At 42.7% G+C, this 23,678-nt stretch overlaps 1 protein-coding gene across 1 annotated transcript in view; it reads right to left on the minus strand.

The window, feature by feature from the left end:
* VSTM4 (V-set and transmembrane domain containing 4) overlaps window positions 1-23,678 on the minus strand; it is a 79,770-nt gene that overhangs the window by 8,650 nt on the left and 47,442 nt on the right. The window contains exons 6-7 of the mRNA XM_080926242.1: window positions 14,790-14,896; window positions 13,464-13,525 (exon numbers count right to left, since the gene is read on the minus strand). Of these exons, the coding sequence (XP_080782368.1) occupies window positions 13,464-13,525; window positions 14,790-14,896 (169 nt within the window). The remainder of the gene's footprint in view (window positions 1-13,463; window positions 13,526-14,789; window positions 14,897-23,678) is intronic.

Raw genomic sequence — 23,678 nt, forward strand, 5'->3', positions numbered from 1 at the left:
GCCAGATCAGGGCCTAAGCACCTGTGTTGCCTGGGAAGAGGGATGGTGGGCTCCATCGTGATGGAGGAGTGAATGACACCAGCTGTTAGCGGCCAAGTGAAGCCCCCCATCCCCACCTCCTCACCCCCAGTTAGGAGCCTTGCTTTTAGATGACCTGAGCCCCAGCTAGGGGCAAGAATTAAAGCAGAACCCATTCTCAGTATTCTGATTGTGTGCAATCTGAGGGTAGATTCACTATCAGACCTTCCCTCCCCCTTCACCTGCCACCCACAGCTCAGTAAGGCCACTGCTGTAGCTGCTGCCTCTCTTCCCTTTGTGCTGAGAACACAGGAAGCAGAATGACGCAGAGATGTTGCACTTTCAGAAGCCTTGGTGCTAAGGTCAGTGTGCAAACCTCATGTGAAAGTCAGAGAAATCTTACAGAAAAGAGGACACAGGCTCCTTGTACAGGGGAGAGTCCCGTTACATCTGTGTGCTCAGATCTCCTGAGTAACACTCCCAGTCTCTCTCTGTGTCTCTGAAAAACAGATGAAGTAAATCTGGAGCTGCTGAGGCCCACGTGTTCGGGGTGGCAGAGGGAAATTAGGGCAGTGCCTGGTCTCCGACCCTGGAAAACCCCCTAAGCAACCAGGGAGCCATGTGACAGGTTCACATCAGGTGCTCCTATAAACATGCAACAATAAGCGACTATTGTGGGTTTTTTTTCCTGTTTCTCTACAGTAAATATCTCAGAGTGGGACAGCTGGGTCATTTGGCAAATGTATGTTTAGCTGGTAAGAAACTGCCAGTCATCCAGAGGGTACTGTTGGCTCTCCCACCTGAGAAGGATGTTCTTCATCAGCCCCACTTCCTTAATGCCTCTTAGTTCTTTACTCCTTTTAGTAGGTGTCAGGGGCACACAATGCCCCATTCTTGGGGAACCCAGGAATCCTAGATTTAAATCCAAGTTGTTACTTCTGGTTCCAGAGCATAATGTCCTGTGATCACAAAGGATACATATATATATATAGACACACACACACACACACACACACACACACACACACACACACACACATATATATATATATATATATATATATATACACACACACACATATATATATATATATATAGTCTTTGCATCCTAGGTTGAAGGGTGAATGAAAGTTTTGGAGCCTGTGATGGCCTGACCAGCCTCATTCATCTGCTTCAACAGTGGTGAGGAGCTGAGACCACAGAACCAGTGTAGCCTGCTTCTCTCAGCTCTAACTTAAGCCTTTCTTTGCCCCAGTTTAGGGTAGTGGTTATGGAAAGTACACCCGTGGGGAAGAGATGGCTCGACTGCTGACACCAGGAACACCAGCCTCGGGAGATCCGTAAGTTACGCATCTCATCACAGCACACATACTTCAAGCTCCTAATGTGCACATTCTGGGGATTTCATCTTGTGCATGGGTTTCCATGGAGTCAACCAAAAGTTTCTCTTCTGGGTGAGCAGGGATTTAGTGATCTCTTATGCAAAACTCCCGCAAAACAGTGCTTTCTCATAGAGACTGCAGCCGGATGCGCATGCGGAATTAGCTTTGCAGGAATAAGGGGGAAATGCAATTGCAGTGGTGGCTGCCCGTTGCCAATGTGAAGAGTTCAGTCAGGTAATACTGTTAACACAGTAACCGATCAATACCCAGGACACAGGAGCTTTGTGCTCACATCACCTAAGCACTCCAGCATGAGATGGAGTTCTACAGAGTTGCAGAATCAGGAATCTACTTCCCCAAGAGACCACAAGAATTGTCAGGGGCAGACTTCCTCTTCTCCCTTAAAGTGCTCATTTTTTATTCTGCGGAGAAGGAACCGGTGAAACCCGGTCTCCGTGAAGCCCCTGCACACAAGCATGGCCGGCGAGAATGCTGCAGCTGAGTGTTTAGCACATACTCCTCTCCCTGACCCAGAGCCTTTGAAGTCTCTGAACGTCCATACTCAGGAGGGGAAAGTATAACTATATTGCAGCCAACATGCCTTGAATGTGAACTTGGCCTTGTTGAGTGGCATGGGTTGCTTCCAGGAACACACATTCCTATTTATAAAAAGAGGATCTAGAGTTTTTCTGGTGTGCTTTTAAAGGAAATTAGAAGAGAAAAATTAATAAAGGTCATATTTTTCTGAGACAGACGTGTTAAATGGTCTAGAGTGGCTTTGGGGGGGGTAGGTCGGTTAATTAGCTGAGGTTAGATCCTTTTGGGAGGAGAACTCAGCAACCCACTGATAAGTAACTTTCCCCATTCCATTCTGTTCTCACCTCTGCCACGTGAGGTGAACAACAGTTGTCACAGGTGAATAAACAGCTTTTAAAAGCAGGAAGCTGCCAGGAATACACCTGTCATCCCAGCACTTGGGAGGAGGCAACAGAAGAGTGGTGAATTTGAGGCCAGAAATTCAAAACCAAACAAAAATGGCAGAAAGCAGTTTTATGGTACCAGGTACATATGGGTTCAGAAGTCTCCATTCTGCCTGGGATCTGGTCCCTGGGAAAAGCACATGGGTAATACAGAATCTTGGTGCAAGGTAATGCACACAGTTGGAAGTACATCTTTGGTATCTAGGTGATTCAGACAGATGGACATCGGTCTGTTTCCTTAGAAGCAGGTATCAGACACCAATGGGGAAAGGAGCAGAGGACCATTATGTCAACTGCATAAAGCTCGGATACAGACTCAGAGCACTCAGCGGGCAGCGTGATCTCCTACGGAAGGATCTGAGGATGAAGGGCATGGCCTGTTTCATGTATCGAGCCTTATCAGACAGGCTTGGTGTGAAAAGATGGAAGATCCAAGGCAATACAGCACAAGGACTGCCACATAGAACTGCCACCAATGAGAGAAGGTGATAAAGGAACAGGGAAGAATTCTGCCAGAAAGCCTCCAGGTTCTTTCATTTTGACTCAAGACATGAGCCCTCCAGAATAGAAGCAGGTCTATCTCTGACCAGTGTGGGGTACAGATGACAAAAAAATAAGCTATGCTTTGGCCAGCTTATGTGGGAAATACATGATAGACAGCTGCAGGATGAAGCTGAGGGTTGAACAGGAAGAATTGAAGAGGTTCAGGTGACTCTAAGTCAATCACTAGGTCAACTCATCAACTCTTTCAAGCAGAGGATCTCTGTTCCAGGGAAAGAGTGTGCTAGTAACCTCTGAGATTATTTACTGTTAAGACCAGAGATGTAGGTGGACCAGTAGCCTCGAGACCTTGGATCATTTCTATACCCAAAGCCATCATGGAGCTATGACTGCTCACGCAAAAACGTCCTGACAATCTGAGCCAGATTCAGAGACACAAGAGACCTAAAAGTCTCCATGGCACATCATAACCACTTGCTCTGTTGCCTCAGTCTGGGAGTCATATCTGTGGCTGTCACCTTAATTCCCAACCTCTGTGTGCTTACATGGGATCTAAGGTCCAACAGCTCAGTGTGCTGAAGGACTGCACAAAACAGAAAAGTCTGAACTCAGGAGAAAGAAGTAAAGACTTCATCTATTGAAATCTGTTAACATCTTGGACTGGATGGACTTCTCAGAAAATCCCCAGCCAAGCAAATTCACACAATGTTTTTGAGTCCAGAGAGTTCAAAGGGCGTTTATTAAAGGGCATCCTTCATGTACGTTCAATATGATGGAAGGTCACATGCCCAGGCTAACATGTCCTGGGACAGTCACAGGTCACCATCCATCTAGGTACCATATTGAAACCAGCACAGAAAGAACAAGGATAAAACTTAGTGGTCCAAGATTTTACAGATCAACAGATGGATGCCTCTAGATTTTACAAGCCATATTTTGTGAACAGAAATATGATTACAGATGATGGTCTCAGTGAGGCTCCCATATTTGAAGCTTCTGGCTGCACAGTGACTACTCCATAAGCTGATGTAATTGTTCATCTTTCCGCATGAACCAGGAATTTGTGTATCCCCAGTGCCTTTCCAAAGCACTTTACAGGCAGCCACTCTAGATGATGCTTTTGCTTAGGAAAAGAGTCTTTGCTTATCTGTTTCAACCAAGACCATAACTTGAGAATGCAATTTCTAACCCTTTCCTCACATGGCCTGTCACACTAGATCACACAAGGGTTTCTATGGTGGTTAGTGCTCAAGAGCCTTGCTCTCAGAAACAAGAAGGCTGCCATTCACAAACTGTATGCCCATGAACAATGCATCTAACCACTCTATGCCTGTGTTTCCTCAGCTACACTGCAGGACTTGTATATTGCCATTTATTGGATGACATTAAAGTACAGAATGAATTAATTGACTAGTGTGATATTCACAGAGGAATTCCTGCCTGGACTGCAGGAAATGCTGTGTGTGTGGCCTACTATTCCTGTCAGTACTAAATAAACCTACTGGGGTGTGTGTGTGTGTGTGTGTGTGTGTGTGTGTTTGTGTGTGTGTTTGTGTGTCTATGTGTGTGTGTGTGTGTGTGTGTGTGTGTTGTAAAAATATGTGATATAACCTTGTTAAATAACAAGTTAAAGTGTTGCCTGGAACAGGCTCTCAGGATCTTGTCCTGGCCTCTCTTAAACTCACTCCATGTGTCCTCCCTGCAGACAAGAGTTCCAGCCATAATAGTGTCTGTGCACTTCTTGGACATATCATTTAATTGTGTGACTTGAATAAAACAATGAAAGAAAACCAGCCTATTATCATTTAAAATGCTTCTAGAGATGTACCCCACTTTAGGAATCTCTTTCAGTACATTTGGGGACTCTACTATAACACACAACTGAGTTCTAAGCTTCAAGAAAAACATAGGCAAATGGCTTTCAGGTTTAAAATACAATCAAGATAGATGGTATATGGACAGAAAGATGGATAGGTGGATGGATGGATGGATGGATGGATGGATGGATGGATGGATGGATGGATGGATGGATGGATGGACAGATTAATGGACAGACAGATGGATGGATGGATGGATGGATGGATGGATGGATGGATGGATGAATGGATGGATGGATAGATGGTATCCAACACTGATGAAAATGTGAAGAAACCACCATTTTCATTTTTTGTCAGCTGCAGAATAAAAGGGGAAATGATTTTGGAAGAGACTAGACAGACTTCATCAAAGTAAGAGTTATGTGGTACACAATAACTCCAAGTTTAAAAATGTCTCCCACAGAAATGCACTACATTTTTCACCAGGAATATTTTTTACCAAAACAACCTTCCTAAAAATCAGCACAAGAGATATGGCCAAGAGTTGGGAGACTGAACAACCCAGTAAAGAGCGGGAGGGAATGCCATGGACAGAGGAAGAGATGTGCTGGTATAAAGTCCACAAAGAACATTTCAGGCCAGGGAAAATGTGCAAGAAGCACTCCCATCTGCATGAACAACACTTGGAAGCAGAGCCATGCTACCCTACAGCTGTGACCTACAACAATGGTTAGGTGTCCATAACATACTATAGAGATATAAGCAAAGACATGGATGGGCTCTTGTGTATACATGTGTTAAAAGTATATAACAGAGGCCAGGACAGGAATAAGAGCCCCAGGGAAGGAACTGCATTTTATATTTTAACATGTAAAAACTCTGAGTTGCCAGAGTAGTCCTCCCTGTCCAATGAGGTCTGGACAGAAAACTGATGCTCTAGAAACCAATAGAGATAGCTGAGCATTTTTGACAAGCAAGAGAAATTGGCTTATGGTGGGGGAATATGAAACTTATCACCAAGCACTTGATTGGGTCAGGTCTGACATGTGCCAGCTAGGGAACATGCCACTATTTCATCCCATCTGAGACAATAAAGGAGTTGTCCAAGAGTTAAATGTTTATCCTTATTGGTAAGTATTAGAACAGAGTCTGAACATGGAAAGGAACACTGAAATATCATTCTAATCATCATTGTCACCACCAATACCATAATCACCACCAGTATAACCATCACTGTCACCACCAATACCATAATCACCACCAGTATAACCATCACCACCAGTACAACCATCAGCACCAATACAACCATCACCACCAGTATAACCATCAGCACCAGTATAACCATCACCACTAGTAAGACCATCACTGCCAGTACAACCATCACCACCAGTATAACCATCATTAATAGTACCACCACCACAATCCTCACTGTTACCACCAACACTGTCACCTTCTTCACCATTTTATCACCACTATCACCATTGCTGCCATCAGACAATCGTCACCACCACAGTAATGTTGCCGTACTACACGGGGCACAAACCAAGAGTTAAGATCAAATCTAAAATGACGATGGGGACATCTGACCATTTGTGAAATGTATATCACAGTGTACAAGGTACACAATGAATGCACATAGACCACATTAATAATTCGCATCCTCCATCTTTATGCACACCCTGAGCAGAAAGTCCTAAGGCTGTATGCATCTGAGTTTTGGTCATCCTATATGTGTGTTGATGATTTATCAATTTAGGGGTTGAGAATTTAACCCATCCGTAGAGCCCAAGTTTGCCTTAAAATGCACAGCCCTGGGTCTCATCTTCACCACTGGGGTGAAGATGAAATACAAAATAAGTTTGAAAGACAAAATAAGTTTGTCTCCAGATATGTATAATTATGAATTATAATTTGATTTAGTCGGGGAAGGCAGCCCTCAGATGCACCATTGCTTGGTCACGAGCTCAGGCTCTCCCAGATTCTGCTCCTGGCACTCTGGATGCATGTCATAGCTGTAGTGTGTGTTCTTTCTTTCCAAAACTGGCACTTCATTTCTAGTATTCTCCATCTGAGATTGAAAAAGTCTTTTAATAACAACTCTAAAGTACTCTGTGTTCAAAACTGAGCTTTTAAATGAAATAGGCTTAAAAAACATCAAGTGTGAGCAGAAATGATATTGTTTCATGAGATTACAAAACCAAAATAGAGCAAAAAAAGTTTCTGAAAAAAATTTCCCAGCAGTGCAATGATCTTAGAAATGAAGTGCCCAATAACAGCAGCAAATCAGCTAAGCCGAGATGGAAAGCAAGCTGTGGCGCTTGGGGAGGGACAGTTCCTGCAGACACGGGGGACAGGCTGCCCAAAATGAGGTCCCACTTGAGTCCTGGGCACAGGGTGAGCTAGACACCAGGAGAGGTGATCTATGAGCAGGACCTGCCGGTCTTCCAGGCCTGCCTCCCACTTCCTGCAGTCTAGCTTATCACCTTTGCCACGCGGCTCTGCAGCACACCTTACGCTGCCTGTCAGCTTTCTGTGAACACTGGGAAAAATGAAGGTCAGGCTGCAAGGGGGATCTGAATGAACCAGCCAGGCAGCTGATAAAGACGCTCCCTTCCTTTAGAACCCAGGCCCTCATCAGCCTTCACAATGGAGAGGCAGCCTCCATCTGTGGCACTTCTGTGGTGGGACTGTCACAGTCTGCCCCAGTGATGCTCCTGATGAATACTTAGTATATTAGTTTGTCTTAGAAGCTTCCCTTGTCACCACCCACCCTCTCTGCTGTTTCCCTGTCCCTGTCCCTCTCCATATCTGTGTGTCTCTATGTCTGTCTCTCTGTCTCTGTCTGTCTCTGTCTCTGTCTCTCTCTCTCTCTCTCTCTCTCTCTCTCTCTCTCTCTCTCTCACACACACACACACACACACACACACACCACAAATCTCAAGCCTCAAGCTACTGCTCCTGGTTTCTCTAACAGCACAAAGGCAGTGGGTCTGGCCTGTATGACTGAATGCTCTTACATGGAAACGCCAGCCCCATGTCCCAGCGAACAGACTCCCTGAGCAGAGGATGCTCTCATTTCCACTGGCGCTTGATCACTACCGGCTTCTGGAAGCCCCAGCACCCGCACTCTCTGGAGGAGAGGCCCATGAAACCAAATGACTTCTGTTTCCCCCACTCTCCTCGGTTTCAAAGCTTCAGCATCGATTCTCTTTCCAGTCAACATACATAACTCCCCGTGACAATAACGGGATGTGCATGTGCACCAAGGGGGGCATAGAATTTTTATCTCTGCAAAAATGGTACTACCATGGTACAAGCAAAGTTTTTGTTTTTTTCCCAAGGCTTTTACTTGGGGCAATATATTGTACATGTGGTTGTGGATTTTTTTTTCCTTCTTTTTAATTTTAAATTGAGATTATGAACATATTTTATGCAGGTTAATATATCCTTTTCATGTAAAATTTAGCTGAAACCAGTTCTAGCACATTAACAACAACAAGAGAAATTCTCTGGCTTATTATAAACATCCTTCAAGAAACCTGAAAAGCATGTCCTCTGGAAATAATTTTGTTGGGATCTGGAATATTATTAAAATCCTCTCAGAATTCTATCACTGGTGCCTAGTGGGCCTCAGAACTCTCTTGTACTACTGATCAGAGGAAGCATCTTTTTTGGCCTTGGCAATATGTTCTGGGTGGTGAAAACAGGGCTGGAGGAAGTGGTTAAATGAACACAGACCAGCCACAGGGGCAAGGCTGATCGATTCATGATTTTCAACCATGCAGAGAGAAACAGACTTCTTTTGGAGTGGATAGCCTCTTTTTTCACCACTGAGCGTCCTGATCTTTGAGTTCCCATGAGAGGAGATAGTCTACTGAAGACTTTGGAATGGGTAAAACTACTGCCAAGTTACTCATATAATATGTATTTAATGTCCAGAACATTTAAAGCACCCCACAGCGTGTTCATGCACTCTGGGTGGAGGTATGTGAGTGGGTGTGCCTGTGGTTGGAGCAGGAGGCCTCAAGGACAGGCCTTGTGGGGAACAAACAGTATCTCTGGGAGCGGAGGAAGGGAGGGCAGCAAATGTAGGGCAGAAAACCCTGGTAGGCGAGCCTGGACCACACGGGGTCTCTGTGTTCCCAGGGGTGAAGGCAGGGTAGGGTGGGATCCAGGAAGCAGTGACAGTTGATGATACCCCTGCCCTCCCACTCACAGGAAGCCATGTTTCATGCCAGAGGCAAGAGGGAGCCATTGGAATATTCTAGTCAGGGAAATGACAGGGTTGGAGCAGTTTTGGGGAAGCCCCTAGGCAGCAATGCAGTGGATGGATCGGAGGGAATAAGACAGGCTCCATGAGACACACTGAGAAACTTGTGGTAATTAAACCCACAGTGTTCCTCGTGTTTCTGTCTTCAGCCTCTTGTTCACAAGAACTCATTTTCTCTTTGGACAGTAGGGGTGGCCTGACCTCTTGGCAACCCTGGCCCGGGGGGCTTAATTACTGAGAGGAAGGTCTCAGGGGCGAATGTAGAGGAGGCTAGGATGCTGAGTGGGGCACAGTAATCATCAAATTCATTTAACCCTAAAAGTGATCCTCACTTTCTTTCTCATTAATTTGGGGTGCAACTAACCTCACACCCTTCCTGATATTTTTCTGCCTTTAAACTTGATTTGCTTCCATCTTAGATATTGTACTTTCTTCACCTGCCTCAACCTCTAAATCAATAAACTGGACTAATAAAAAATAGTCAGATACATTTCAAGAGCTCTCTGAATAATATGAAACAAGGAAGTAGTTAGAATTTTTCCTAGAAGTATGGGAATTATTTCCACAAACTTCCAAGGCAATGCCATGAGGGTGCTTGACCAGGATGAGGGGTCTGGGGGTTCCCAGAGGTTTCAGGGAGATTTATGAGGTTGAGTTACAAAACAAATAGGTGCATCTGTTTCCAGAGTGTTCTGTAAGTCTAGAGTTTTGTTTTGTTTTGATATGTTGTTCTGGAAGTGAGACTGGGGGCCCTAGGCCTGCTAGGTAAGTGCTCTGCCTCTGAATCCTGTCTCCAGGCCACAGACTTACTATTCTGAGTGAGGTCTCTCACTCTTCAGAAGAGGAAAGATTCCCTGTAATAGAATAAAGACTCACTGCAAACACACAGATTATGAGAGAGATTGCCAGGAAGAATTTGCAAACAGATCACTGGATTTGTTATTGTCTAAATAAGTGACAGGGAGTGCAGTTTTGATACCTTGACAATAAAATGCCTCTCTGTAGCCTTTTTTTGTTTATCATTTCCCAAAACAAGCAACAAAAACTTTCCCACCACTGTTAATCACTAAAATATGCATTTCTCATAAACTGCCATGTCATCTTAGAAAAATTTTAAAAGTTAGCACTCCTAATCTCTGAGTGTTGCAAACACTAGAGTTCATGTGTGTCATCTGTTCGACACTGTAGTCTAGACAAGGAACAGGAATCATCAGACACCTAGAAAAGAAGCTGGTATACAGTAGCTGATCAATGAGTGAAGGTTCTTAGGTCAGCCTTAGTCCTTCTTCTCAAAAAGAAAAAAGGTTAGATGAGTTTTTAAGAAGAAAGTTTGTAGGGTATTGTAGCCAAGGACGCAGACAGGATGCAACCCTTTACAGAGTATAGCAAACTGATCAACAATAAAGGTAAACACCTAACTGATGGAAGCACATACATACATACATACATACATACATACATATGTATATATATATATATATATATATATATATACATACGTACACACAGATACATATATATGTATACATACATATATAAATATACACACATAATATATATATATATATATATATATATATATATATATAGCCCTATGTGCATGTGTCTCCAAGTTGCCTAATTACCCATTAAGGTCCGTGTGAATCAACAAGTAGCTATTGACTTAAGTTTCATCTACCATTAAGACTTATTGATCTGAGAAATAAATATCGATCAAATTGAGACGGAGGTCAATGCTAACGTCCTGGGGTGATAAATCTTAAGATTCATCTAGCTCTGCAGATACTAAGCCTGGTAATTTTGACTCTAAAATATTGGTTATACAGAGGCCTGGTTGAGGTCAGCTTCTTCTTCTTTTTTTCTTTTTTTTTTGTGAGTCATTATTGGTGGAAACTGGTATCAAATTAACTTGACTCTATGCGACTTTGGTATACAAAATTTTAAATCTTTACATCCTAAATGACCAAAAAATAATTTTGTACTTGAAGAACTGTTATTAAGAACATTTTCAATGGAGCTAGAGAGTCTGCTCAGAGGTTAAGAGTACCCATCACCTTTGCAGAGAACTCAGTTTCAGTTTACAGGGTCACATGGGGACCCACAATCATCTGCCACTTCTGTTCCAGGGGAACTGATGGTCTCTTCTGATGTCTGCAAGCACCAGACACACGTCTTCACATGCACAGGCAAGACACTCATATACATAAAATAAAATACAAAAGGGAGAATAGTCTCATCAAACCAACAATCATTTTGAGATGTGTGTGACCACCTTCATCTACGTTTTGGTAAAGAGCTTCCTATGCTGACCATTAATAAACATTTTATTTATAGTTTACTGTATATCTTCTCATATTCATATAGAATATTTTCCATGAATTTTTATGTCAATAATGAAGCCTTGGGGCTGGAAAGAGGGCTCAGCAGTTAAGAGCACTAGCTGCTCTTCCAGAGGGGGGTACAATTCCCAGAACCCACATTGGCAGCTCACAACCATCTGTAATCCAAGTTCCAGGGAATCTGATTCCCTCTTCTGGCCTTCTTGGGCACTACGTGCATGTGGTGGACAGACAGATGTGCAGGCAAAACACTCATACACTAAAATAAAATAGAAACATGTATAAAGAAATATTTAGCTGGAATACTTATTGAAATGTGTTTTATTTTAATTTTCTGTACTGAGTCCCCATCCAGGGAAACTTATCAGTTCAGCAATGAGACCTCGTGACTGTGACTACAGTCATTATTGTAAGTGCTGATGTATCCAGTCTTCTGATAAGTTACAAAACCCAAACCACTTAAGGCAGCATTTTATACCCATGCATTCCACAACCAGACTTGTGCTTAATGGATAAAGGAGAGCCCAGCAGGCTGTACACTAAAGAAAGTTATTTGATTCAAGACTAGTGACTGTCTCCCAACCAACTGGAAACCCCATCACTTGCCATAAATGGAGTGTCCATGTGTCCTCACAGATAAAGCTGGCTGATGAGGGACAAGCCTTACTGTGTGAATTAAATATGATGGTAGGTAGAACGCACATGCATGCGTGTATTACATGCATATTATTGGGATATACCTAGAGAACTCCAGTAAGCTGCTCTCTGCTGTGATGGACAATGAGACAGCTTTGACAAGTTTGCTTTTTTCTTTCACATACAACAACACACACACATCTGCTTAACAATGTTAGTGACAAAAATCGCAATTGGTTAGCCACTAAAAACTACATAAATGCCTATGCACATAATGATATCAAAGGGATTGGTGAATACTACAATGAGGAAAGAGGTGGATCCGGATCCTTCTTACAGAACCAAGTAACAACGATACAAAGGCTGATGGGAATGCAAGACCACCAACACAGCACAGCTTACACTTCCTTGCCCAAAGGTGAGGATGGTGGCAGCCTAAGTGAACAGAAGCCATGACCCAGCTCTCTTCAGCAAGTATTAATTGTGGTGGCAAACAGGTCCACAAATTCCTGATGTCTTCCTTTTTGAAAGGTTGTGCCTAACTTCTTTTGCCTGCTTTGGAAGTGAACTGGACATTTGGGGCTGGTTTCTGACATATATGGGACAGACAGAAAAAAGAGTGAGGAGTCGGGTAGGCATGACCTTCATCATCTTGTGTTGAAATGGGTATCACATCTAAAAGGTCACATCGTACCCTGCCCCCCCAGTCAGCTTCAGTTACAACCCATCAGCCTGCATCTGAAAACCTTAAAAGGAGAATTCCAGAATTAAATAATTTCTAAGTTTTTAAATAACTGTTTCAAATAAATCTTATTACTGCATTGTATTGCTCCATGTTAGATTATTGTGTCTAATTTAAAAGCTAAACATTACCAGGGTTATGTGTGAAGAAAAAGGAGCACACATTTGTAGGGCTTGGGCTTGATTAATAAATAAATAAATAAATAAATAAACCTGTGGTTTCAGGATCTATTGTAGGGTGATGGGATGCACCCAAAGTGAACCACCAGGGAAGTGCAGTATAAACTGCTCCCTATAGTTAATGCCTCGATCAAGCACCACAGCATGCAGCTGTGTAGATGTGAACGGTAGAGGTGCCACACATATCGAAACTTTGATCCCTCCAAATGACTTCTGTAAATATAAAGATATTTCAAAATAAAATGATTTGACATATTTTTTCTGAAAAGCTCCTCTGCATCCTCTTCAGAGGGTATTGTGAGATAGATTAACGCAAGCAGGTCCCCTTTCTGTCTCATGCCCTTCTGATGGTGATGTGTTTGCTCTCTTTTTTGGTAAGGTAACATTTATAGTGAGAGATGATGTCACTGGGATTCTTTTGAAAGGTCACTCTGAGAGGTGAAAGTGGAGAAAACCTGACTCAGGATCTGATCCGAGAAAAGGAGGTATGTTTGGGGACAGATGTCCTTTTAACCTGCTTAGACTCAGTGGAGGTACTGTTTGACCCTGCACTGTCCCTTATGTTGGAGAGATTACAACAACTGGGAACAGTTACTCACCAGGGCGACTTTCCTCTGTGGTTTCAGCAGCTTTGGTTTGTGGAAAGTGGTGGCTATCGGTGCTGTGGAAGGACACCAAGTTTTAGCTTGAAATACTTCCAAGGCCTCTTAATGCCCAGCTTCAGTGAGCACCACAGACATTTCATGTGCAGACTTCCAGAGCCTTCCTAGTCCCAAGGACAAACTCAAGCTTCTGGAGTGGGTATCCTCGGGTACCACTCATCCCCTCATCTTTAGACATGACACTTCCTCCCTTAGGCCAGGTCACAACAGATCTGTATTAGTCACTGCCACCTGGACAGAAGTCAAGTATATGGGAGACAACCAGGAGCCCTTGATCAAGGCTGAGGCAGGATTTTTCACTGAAGAGTCTTATCTCCCCTAGACCCCAAGACATAGCTGACCCTCACCTAGCCCTGTGAGCTCATACTGCCCCAGCTTAACAGAAGCAAACTGAGCTCTTTCTCCAGTGCTATAACTAGTCTTGACTGACTTGACTTGAACTTGGAATTGAAAGCCAGGTTTCATAGTTCCCCATGTGCAACTTGTACAAAAGTAACTGAAATAGTATCTGCCCTCCAATGACTGACACAATATATAGACACAAGCATTGACTCTTTGCTCCTTCTGGCCCACGGTCTCATACTTCCTAGCCTTCCTTCCTACCTTCCAGCTATACCTCTTCTGATTTCTTCCATGGGGTTCAGTGGGATACCAGCAGAATCCAGTTAAGAGATTAAAAATGCATCTTGTCATGTTAAAGTTTTCTATTATATCTTTTTATTTCAAATTTCTTGAGGGTTGAACATCTGAAGAGGCCAGTCTAAGTAGTGTCTACCTATAGCAGGTCTTGGTCCTGCTAAGATTCATCCTTATTTTTTTTTTTTTTTTTTTTTTTTTGTTCTTTAAGAAATCCCTTGCTTTCTCATTCCCATTGCTCTAAATAAAAGCACCAATCACAGAATACAACAGAATAAGTCTCAAATGTACTATAAACATCTTAAAAACCTCAGAGGTATTCATTCCCTTTAAGAATGAGGAAGATGTTGCCAGCCCCTGCCTAACTTCACCATTTAAAGTAAATCTAGTATGGACTTTTCTGTGCATGTTATGTTACCTCAATGGCAATGCCTCATACCATCTCAGTTTTTCATGTCTGCTATCTATGTAGGATTATTTTCACCACAGTAGCACTGGATGATAAGCTTACCCCCCAGCCCCCATCCATCCATTGATTCCTTTGCCCTGATCCCACATTTGATTCCAGGTCCAGCCCTGAATCAATCAAGGTGGCTTCACTTAGGAAATTGCAGGCCAGGTCCTTACCTTTGGCAGGGACTGCAGGTGGAACATCTACCTTCTTCTTCTGCCTCTTACCCTTCTGTGGCTGCAGTGGGGCCAAACTGGTCATGCTGGTGACAGTCTCCCCTGAGCTGTAGAAGAAAAGGGCTCAGATGAAGCCAAAGTCCATTCACTGCTGAAAACCAGAACAGGAAAGGAACCAGTGGCTCCTAAGAGCTTTTAAAGACTCCTGATGCAGGTGTCAAGGAAGAGCCACCTCACAGAGAGGCAGATAATGGTCTTATATTGTCTCCAAAGATGCTGGCAGGTCTTATACTCCCCCATTAGGCAAAACAAAGATGATGAACTATCTTGAGGCTAATGATGGGCTCCTCAAAGTTCAAACTCATTGGAGAAACCAAGGACCAGCTTGTTCTCATTATTTAGGAGTATATGAACTGATAGCTTGTACCTACATTAACTGGGTACAACCCAGCTTGGTTACTAACCATATGATTGGTTACTAATGGTGTCATCAAAATGTACATATACTTGAGCTGGCTTTCCTAGGGCCAACATTTTTAGTTCATGTCTTTGTGTTCAATAATTCCCAAACCAAGTGGCTCTTAGCCAAATAAAAGGAGGGACTCAGGGTCCTCTATAAATACAAGGGGCTTATTTCTATGGTACCTTCATCTTTAGGACAAGAAAATGAATCATGCCTGTCAGCCAAAGTCACCAGTCAGGCAAAACAGTCAGTCAGCTGATCCTGTGGGGCCACTCCAATGTCTTTTGTTCTATGTGCTGTCCATGATAAAGCATTGTGATGTGAATGTCAAGCCTTATATTGAAGAAAGTCAAATCCATGAGTCTAACCAGTTAATAAGCAGTGAATGTGTAAGCTAAGTTATGCCCTAGCTCTTACATCAGCCACTTATCTTTCTACAGAGGAAAGCCATACCAGGAAGGAAGGGTTATTTTGGCTTCCAGTTTGAGGCCCTGCTCCCTTGTGACAGGGAAGTCATGGAAGCTGGTCATATGCCATCCATAGTCAGAGAGAGATGAATGCTGGTGCTAAGCTTACATTCTCTATCCATTCAATCCAAGTTGTTATCCAAGAGGATGATGCCATTACATCCAAGATACATTTGCATCTCAGTTAAATCCCTCTGGAAAGACACCTGCAGACATAGCAGAGGTGTGTCTCTTTGTTGACTCTGAATCCCTCCTTGTTGACAATGAAGGGTACACATCGCAGTGTTTTGTGTTCTGACCTTCTCTGCATGTGTTAAAGTCCAGAGACTTATTTGAGTGGCTATTCAGTCTTGTTTCATAGCTTTTCTATTGGCTCCATCAACTCACACGGAAGCTCCCTGTAGAATCGTTTGTTTCCAGGCACAGAGTGCAGCATGAAAATGCGATTCTCAAAACACTCTGTCTCCTCAGACCATGAAAAATTTCTGAGATGTGGAAGACATGATCAACTTCCTATTCACTCAACAGTCAGTGGAGCGGTGATTAGCATCCAAAAGAGAGCCTCAAGTGTGTAAACATGTTAAACTCATCTTGAAAAGGTACTAAGAGAGGGCACTTCCTTTACCCTCAGTGCCAGAATGGCATCAGTCAATGCTGAGTAAGCACTCTCAACAAGCATGCAGACATTCTCTGAGTGCAACGTTTCATGGAGAAAAACATCTTAGCAACATCTACCAAAATGACAAAGCCTTGGAGTCTGCTTCTGAAAATTCCTTGCATGAACCTGACTGTGTATGTGTGAGATGACGCATACATAAGACTCAGGCATTATCGAACTGTGCAAAATCTGATCAGATCTTGAAACAGGTCAATTATCACCAGTGATTGGTTAAGTACAGTTATTCTTACACTAAATCTCCTGGGGATGGAGACAGAAATAAACTAGTGACCCATGTACTGAGGAAGTAAGATGCATTGTGAAGAGAAAGTTCCAGGTCTTAGATACATTGCTAAGAAAAAAAAAATCTAATGTGAAATACCCCACACTTCATATCAAAATAGGGGAGACAATATTTAAGCTAGAATGAGCTATGTGTAAAGAAACTTTAGAAATGGTCAAGGGTTTGAGAACAGGGAGGCTGAGGAAATGGCACAGATGGGAGACAAGACAGAGAATTACTGCTGGATATATTTACAATTACGCACAAGTAAATGTATACATGTAGTCACAGGCTATTGTAACAACAGTCCTAAGTATTTAAAAACAAGTAAATGAAGACTCAGTGTGAGAAAATGTCCAAGTGTTCCCACTGGGATTCCCCACAGATGGCTCATTTTCCTTGGGAACAGAACAGACAGTGGTCATATCTGTAGCGTGTGGGGCCCACTGTGTAAATAAACAAATAGCTAAAAGGAATGTGAGTTTACAAAACTCTGACCGCCAAGAGCAAGTGAGGGATTGCTTAAACAGACAAACACACACGCAGCTTGGATCCGTAGCCTTTTAAACTCTTGACATATTTGTTTCTTTTTCTTTTCAAATAAAATCAGTCAGGCCCATGGATTAAAACAGTGGTTATTGTGACCAAAACATAAATTTTGTAAATATTTCCACAACATTTTTTCCTTCTAAAAAACAATAAACCAATAAGAAGCTCTGACTATTTTTAGAGTAGTTTAAGTTCACAGATGAACTAAGAAGGAACAGAGTTTTTTCCCCCAGAATTCTGGTGCTCTACACAGGCCCAGCTTTCTCTAATATCAGTTCCTCCCACCAGCAGCTTGCCAGTTAACAGCTGAGCAGGCTCACCAGGAACACGCATAGACTGAAGGTAACGTTAAGTCAGGCTCTATGGGTCTGGACAAATATGTGTCGGCAGCATTATCATCTTATGTAAAGTGGCTTCACAGCCCTAAGAGTTGCTTCGCCTATTCACACCCTTCAGGTCCCGAAAACCATTGATCTTTGCTCTGACTGGTTCCATATTCTGCTGGTTCTGGGACATTGTAGGGTTGGAAGCATGTCATGTGAAGCCAGTTCATACCGGCGTTATTCACTTGATAACAGGCACTTAAAGATTTCTTTGCCAATGTCTTTTTCTGGTTTGGTGGCTCATATATGTATATGTGTATATATGCATTTATTATGTATATGTACATGCATGTATGTATACATACATATATATCTCCAAATAATATTCCATTGTCTGACTGTCTCATAGTTTACTCATCTATTTATGAAAATAATTATTGTTTCTCAGTTTGGGAAATGTCTTGGTTAGGGTTTTAATGCTGTTATGGAACAACATGACCAAGGCAACTTTTATAAAGACAAACACTTAATTGGGGATGGCTTACAGTTTTACCATTTTAATCATAGCAAGAAGCATGGCAGCATGCAGACAGACATGGTGCTGGGAAAGCCAAGAGTTCTACATCTTGACCAGAAAGAAGCTAGAGGAGACTGAATTCTACACTGGGTGGAGCTTGAGTATATATATATGACCTCAAAGCCCATCTCCAGTGACACACTTCCTCCATCAAGGCCACACCCACTCCAACAAAGCCACACCTCCTAGTGCATACATACATGAGTTTATGGGAGTTATCTCTATTCAAACCATTAGGAATAAAGCTGCTATGAGGAGGTTTTTATATGACTAAAATATTTATTATTAATTTTATACATCTTTAAGAAATTGCATTAAATTTCAGTATGACACCTTTATTTATATCTAACCTATATTTGAATATTTTCCAATGAAGAGATAAACTATAGCTTACACAGTAATTCTCTAGCATATGAACAGCTGATTTGTTCTCTAATGTACTTGTGCAGAATAGTATCCCATTCTTAAGCTGTCATTTTTAAGTTTGAACCTGAACATTGGAATTTCCATGTTAAAGTGGGCCATCTTGAAGGCTATGTTCATACTTGTTGTCAAAACAATTGCCAACACGTTAGTGCTGGTTTATGGCTGTCGTGTCAGGGAAGAACTGTCCCATGTCATTGTCTAAACACTAAGTTTTTCAGTTAAAGAAGAAACATATGACCCTCTTTGGCTGCATGCCTTTGATTGACACAGAGGATGGCATGGCCTATATCTGTCTCCATGCTTTCTCATAATTATTATTATCTTAAGGCCTTAGACTTTTCACATAGGTTTGCATAGATCTCTTCCACCAAACTGACACATTAATTGCAACATTTTTTTCAATCCCCCTTTGTGGTAGTTTGAATATGCTTAGACCAGGGAGAACTCTTAGGAGGTGTGGCCTTGTTGGAGGACATGTGCCACTGTGGGTGTGGGCTTTAAGACCCTCATCCTAGTTGCCTGGAAGCCTGTCTACCCAGCAGCCTTCAGATGAAGATGAAAAACTCTCAGCTCCTCCTGCATCATGCCTGCCTCGATGCTATCATGTTCCTGCCTTGATGATAATGGACTGAATTTCTGAATCTATAAGCCATCCCCAATTAAATGTTGTCTGTATAAGAGTTGCCTCGGTCCTTTTGTCTGTTCCCAGCAGTAAACCCTAACTAAGGCATCCTTTAATCCTGGACTTATATTAAGTTCACAGTTTTCTTCCCTTTTCTGCTAAAATCCTTCAACAGTCTTTCCATTTTGCCTCTGAACTCAGAAAGTATCCCCAGGACACCTCATACACAGGAGATTGAAATGTTTTCCCTTCCTCTTCCTTTTACTTGGACTTAATTCTTTAGGTCTTTCATGCACGATTAAAGTTTCTGGAACATCATTTCTATGAATATATGCCAACATACCCAGAGGGTTTTAGAAAGCTGAAAAGGATCTGCCTTGTCACCATCCTTTTCCTTCAAAACAGCAAGGCTTCGTCCCACTAAATTTAGTTATAATTCATAGTTCAACAAGATCCCAAGCACACAGTGAGTCATCTCAGTGATGTGCGGGTCACACTTTTCTCTCTGAGTTTTGTTTCTCCCGTGGAGCCAAGCCTGGGGAAGACTTTTCAACTATGAAAAACCACCTTATGATTAACTTACAAGAAATGTTATGCTATACCTTGAATCTGAACAGGGTTCCAGTTTGTCTCTGACACAGAAGGCAAGTGTTATTGGTGGCAGTCAAACCAAAAAAGATGGAAAACTAGGTCAGGAAACTCCCTCTAAATTAGAGGGCAGTGCAATCTAAGAGATGTGCTGTCTGTGGGGAGCTTGTTGTTAAATGAAGCTGTTTTTCAGGCTCTAGCATAGAAGAGGCAGAAGGCGGCACATGTGGTATGAGTATTTTGTAAGAGGTACTATGGTCCCTGCTGGTCATCTCCTGAAGTCTCTGTCCCACGAAGACAAAGAACCATGGCTTCAAAACTGGCAGAATCTTGATTTAGTGAACAGATGTTGGAAAAGGGGCTAAAGATGACATTGTAGCTGAAGAAGGGGTTCTAGATAAATCATCCATTTCCATGGGCCTCACCTGTCAGTCTAAAATATGGGTGACCAGACCAGGCCAGTTCTCTCTCACAGAGCTATTAGGATGTCAGATGGAATAGTATGGGTCTAAAAAAATTGTACCATTGTATTGATTGATTTTCTGGTTGTGGCAGGAACAATTTGAGAGAGGGGGGATTTGTTACCACTCAAGGAGCAAAACAGTCCACACCAAAGTGGGCTATGTAACAGGGTTGGGTGGGAGTGGGAGGGGTGACTTGTGCTCCGATCCCCTTTGCTTCCTTTTATTTAGTTGAGACCCCTGGTCCATGGGGGTGGTCCTGTGTGTACTCACAGCCAGTCTTTCCCTTCAGGTACTCTCCAAGGTTGGTCAAGTTGACAAAATGAGCCATCACAGGCATACAAAGTCTACGTATGTCAAACAGGCATCCAGTACATACAAACAACATGGACATCATGGGAAATATGATGTTGCCTTCTGAGGGAAGGAGTGTAAGTTTCCACTTGGACACCAATCAGAAACTCCTCTGCCCAGCATAGTATGCCATGCCCTGCTCTGACACAAGCTACACCACTGTCAGGGGTATCCAGCCAAGTGCAATGTATGTCGGACCAGACTAGTAAGGAAAGAAAGACTGACCCACTGACTAATGCATTGCTTCCCCAAAATGCCAATAAAGCTTGTGACCTTGGTTTTGAAGGACTTTGAACAAATTCTTGGTAAACTTTCTTTTATTTATTTATTTTCAGAAAGCAAAGTTAGTAGTGGTTTCTATGTCTGTGTCTGTTTGGTGCAAGTCACTTTGAAAGGACATGGTACCTGGAATCTTTAGCCCTTTAAGGTAAGAAATCTAGACTTTACAAAGGCCCAGGCCCCTCCACTAGAAGATATGTGAAATTCAGTCCAGGTTGAGTGAACATTAACCCTGATGCAAGGATCCTGGAATTTGTCTGGACAAGAAAAAACTAGAAAACGAAGACAGAAAGATTGCCAGTTGACCCAGATTAGAACAGTTGCTCTGGGATAAAGCCAGCTCCTTAAAGAGCTTTTACCAGAAGATGGCATCCATTCTGGTATGTTTTACGTATGTACTAGATTGGGTATGGCTGCTCTGACTTCTTCCCTGGTAGAAGGAGGATGACTCAGGGTAAGTTCTGGACACTTTAGAACTGGAACTGTGTCTGGTACCAAAGACCAAAAGTTGTTCTGGCCCAAGAGTGAGCAGAGGAGGACAGCTTGTTCCTGAACATTGTCTGGAATGAGTGATGTCGCCTACCCAAATCGTGTATGTGGTGTAAATTCTGTGCCTCTGCTTGAGAGCTAGGATCGTTTGGGAGAACGGAGAGAAAGGGGGAAACATCCTACCATATACCAAGCTGATTCCACCAGAGAATATAGTTACAACTATGCCTTTTGTACCCAACCACAGTCTTCGTTGCTAGCTAAATGTAACATCAAATCACAATTGTGACTCACAGCATGGGTCCCTTTAAGTTGCTCTGGCCACCAAATGGCCATCCTGACTCTGGCCACAGAGACATGCTAGCTCTTGGAGTTGAGGAGCTCTCACGGAACCACACTTTGGATACCTAGTGGTACCCATGGTTCAAGACTATCTTTCTGCAGGACCTGACCATTGTGGAGCCTGTGTTCCTTAGTGCCTGCCATTTCTAGTCTTCATTTGGATGAGCAGGAGTTTCTTAGCCCTGGGTAGAGATGTCTGTCACGTTGTTACATGGAGATATGTTACTGTCTGAAGTAAGACAGCTAGAAACCAAAGATTTGGGCACAGAGAGCCCTTAGCAAGTGGGGTCAAGGAACAATGTTGCCTGGGCTCTGACAGCATCCATCTTTGTCTCCTGAGTACTTCTTACTTCACAGCATAGTGGAAGGTTTCACTTTAACTGATCTTTCTTACCTCCAGAAGTGTCCACTTCTTCCATTTCTTGTCCTGATGAGTTGAATGCCCAACCTGTATCATGGGAAGGATCTATCTGTTCCTTTACAACTGGTTCTCTGCTCACCTCTTCAAGGTAGTATGCATCCCACAGATACTACCTGTACTATAAAATCTTTATCGTAGAATCTTAAAGAATCTTAATTTCTGTAGCTACCTTAGTAACTCTCTTGTTACTTTTAGGACAATAATAAATATTAGTGACTACAGAAACACTCCTTTTCCCAATACCAGCCACCACAAATCCAAGAACTTCTGCAAATGGGGACAACTTTTCAGATGTCTCACTCTAGGTTCCAGAGCCCTCAACTGCCATTAAAATACACAAGGTCAATTGACATTGTGCCTCTGAGAGGCGCCAGGAGCTACTTAGAGGTTGTGTAATGTTACTTTCAAGATAAGTAAATAGTGTCACCCTGCATTGGTCTTATACCATGACACACCTAGCATCTTACACTGTGTTGGACTCATGACAATCACTTAGCAATCACCACCAATGAGTATCATTCAGTGTCAATGTCGTGACTATATAGTGTGGAATCTGTTCTCAGCACATGAGCTGAAAGTAAGGCAAGTCGTGTTCTGTATGTGCAAGGTTGCAGCCAGTGTCTCTAGGAAGGGCTGTTGGGGTCTGGCAACCATAGTACACTAGTTGTTGTTTCTGCCCTCCCTTGTGACCTATTTGTCCTTGTGACCTATAGAATCTGCTCCTTTGTGATCTGGTTGCCAAAGACTCCCCCACCCCAGTATTACCAGGACCATTCACAAGTGAATTACGTCATCCAAGTTCACTGTTAGCCCAACATATAAATTGATCCTAAAGCCACTGAGGCCATCTTGCTCTGTCAACTCCTCCACCACACCTGTTCATGACCACGGAAACACAGGCTTTGTTAGACCAGTACTTTTCCTTTGACCATAAAACATCTTTGTGCTAACTATAAGATCTCAGAAACTCTGTAATTGTACCTCTACCTCGCCGAGACCCTGACATGTCACTTACTGAGTAAATCCCTCGCTTTCATTGTCAAAGGATGTTTAAAAATCTCTGTTGGTTCAGAGAAATAAGGACCATGCATTAACTGGCACTCAAGATAACCATGGACTCCAACACATCCTGGCTACAATCTGTCTATGAGACAGTAAGCACCATACACTTGAAGACAGACTGGCTCAGGAGATATGATGCCACTTTCCTGGGGCTTCTTTGTGAGCACACACTGTCTTATACCTAGGAGATAGCCACCTAGGAACTGCTTTCCTTTACTCCTAGTTCTCTTCTCTCTCTCTCTCTCTCTCTCTCTCTCTCTCTCTCTCTCTCTCTCTCTCTCCAGCTTTTTACTTTTGGCCAACACCCAAGAAGCATCATGGTTTTGAGTAATCACAGAATTTTGTTTTAAGTCTGTTCTTTTGGGAGGGGGGTCTGTTTAGAGTCATTTTATAAAAGGGAGGTGCTGCTCTCATTGCTGGCCCTTCAAGAGGAAGCAAATTATAAACCCCACAGAACTTTGAAATGCTTGCTTTGTTCTGGGACATCTGCTTCCTAAGGACATTTAGTCAGAGGAAAGGAAGAAT

The sequence above is a fragment of the Micromys minutus genome (genome assembly GCF_963924665.1).
Source record: "Micromys minutus genome assembly, chromosome: 12".
In the NCBI taxonomy this organism is placed as follows: Eukaryota; Metazoa; Chordata; class Mammalia; order Rodentia; family Muridae; genus Micromys; species Micromys minutus.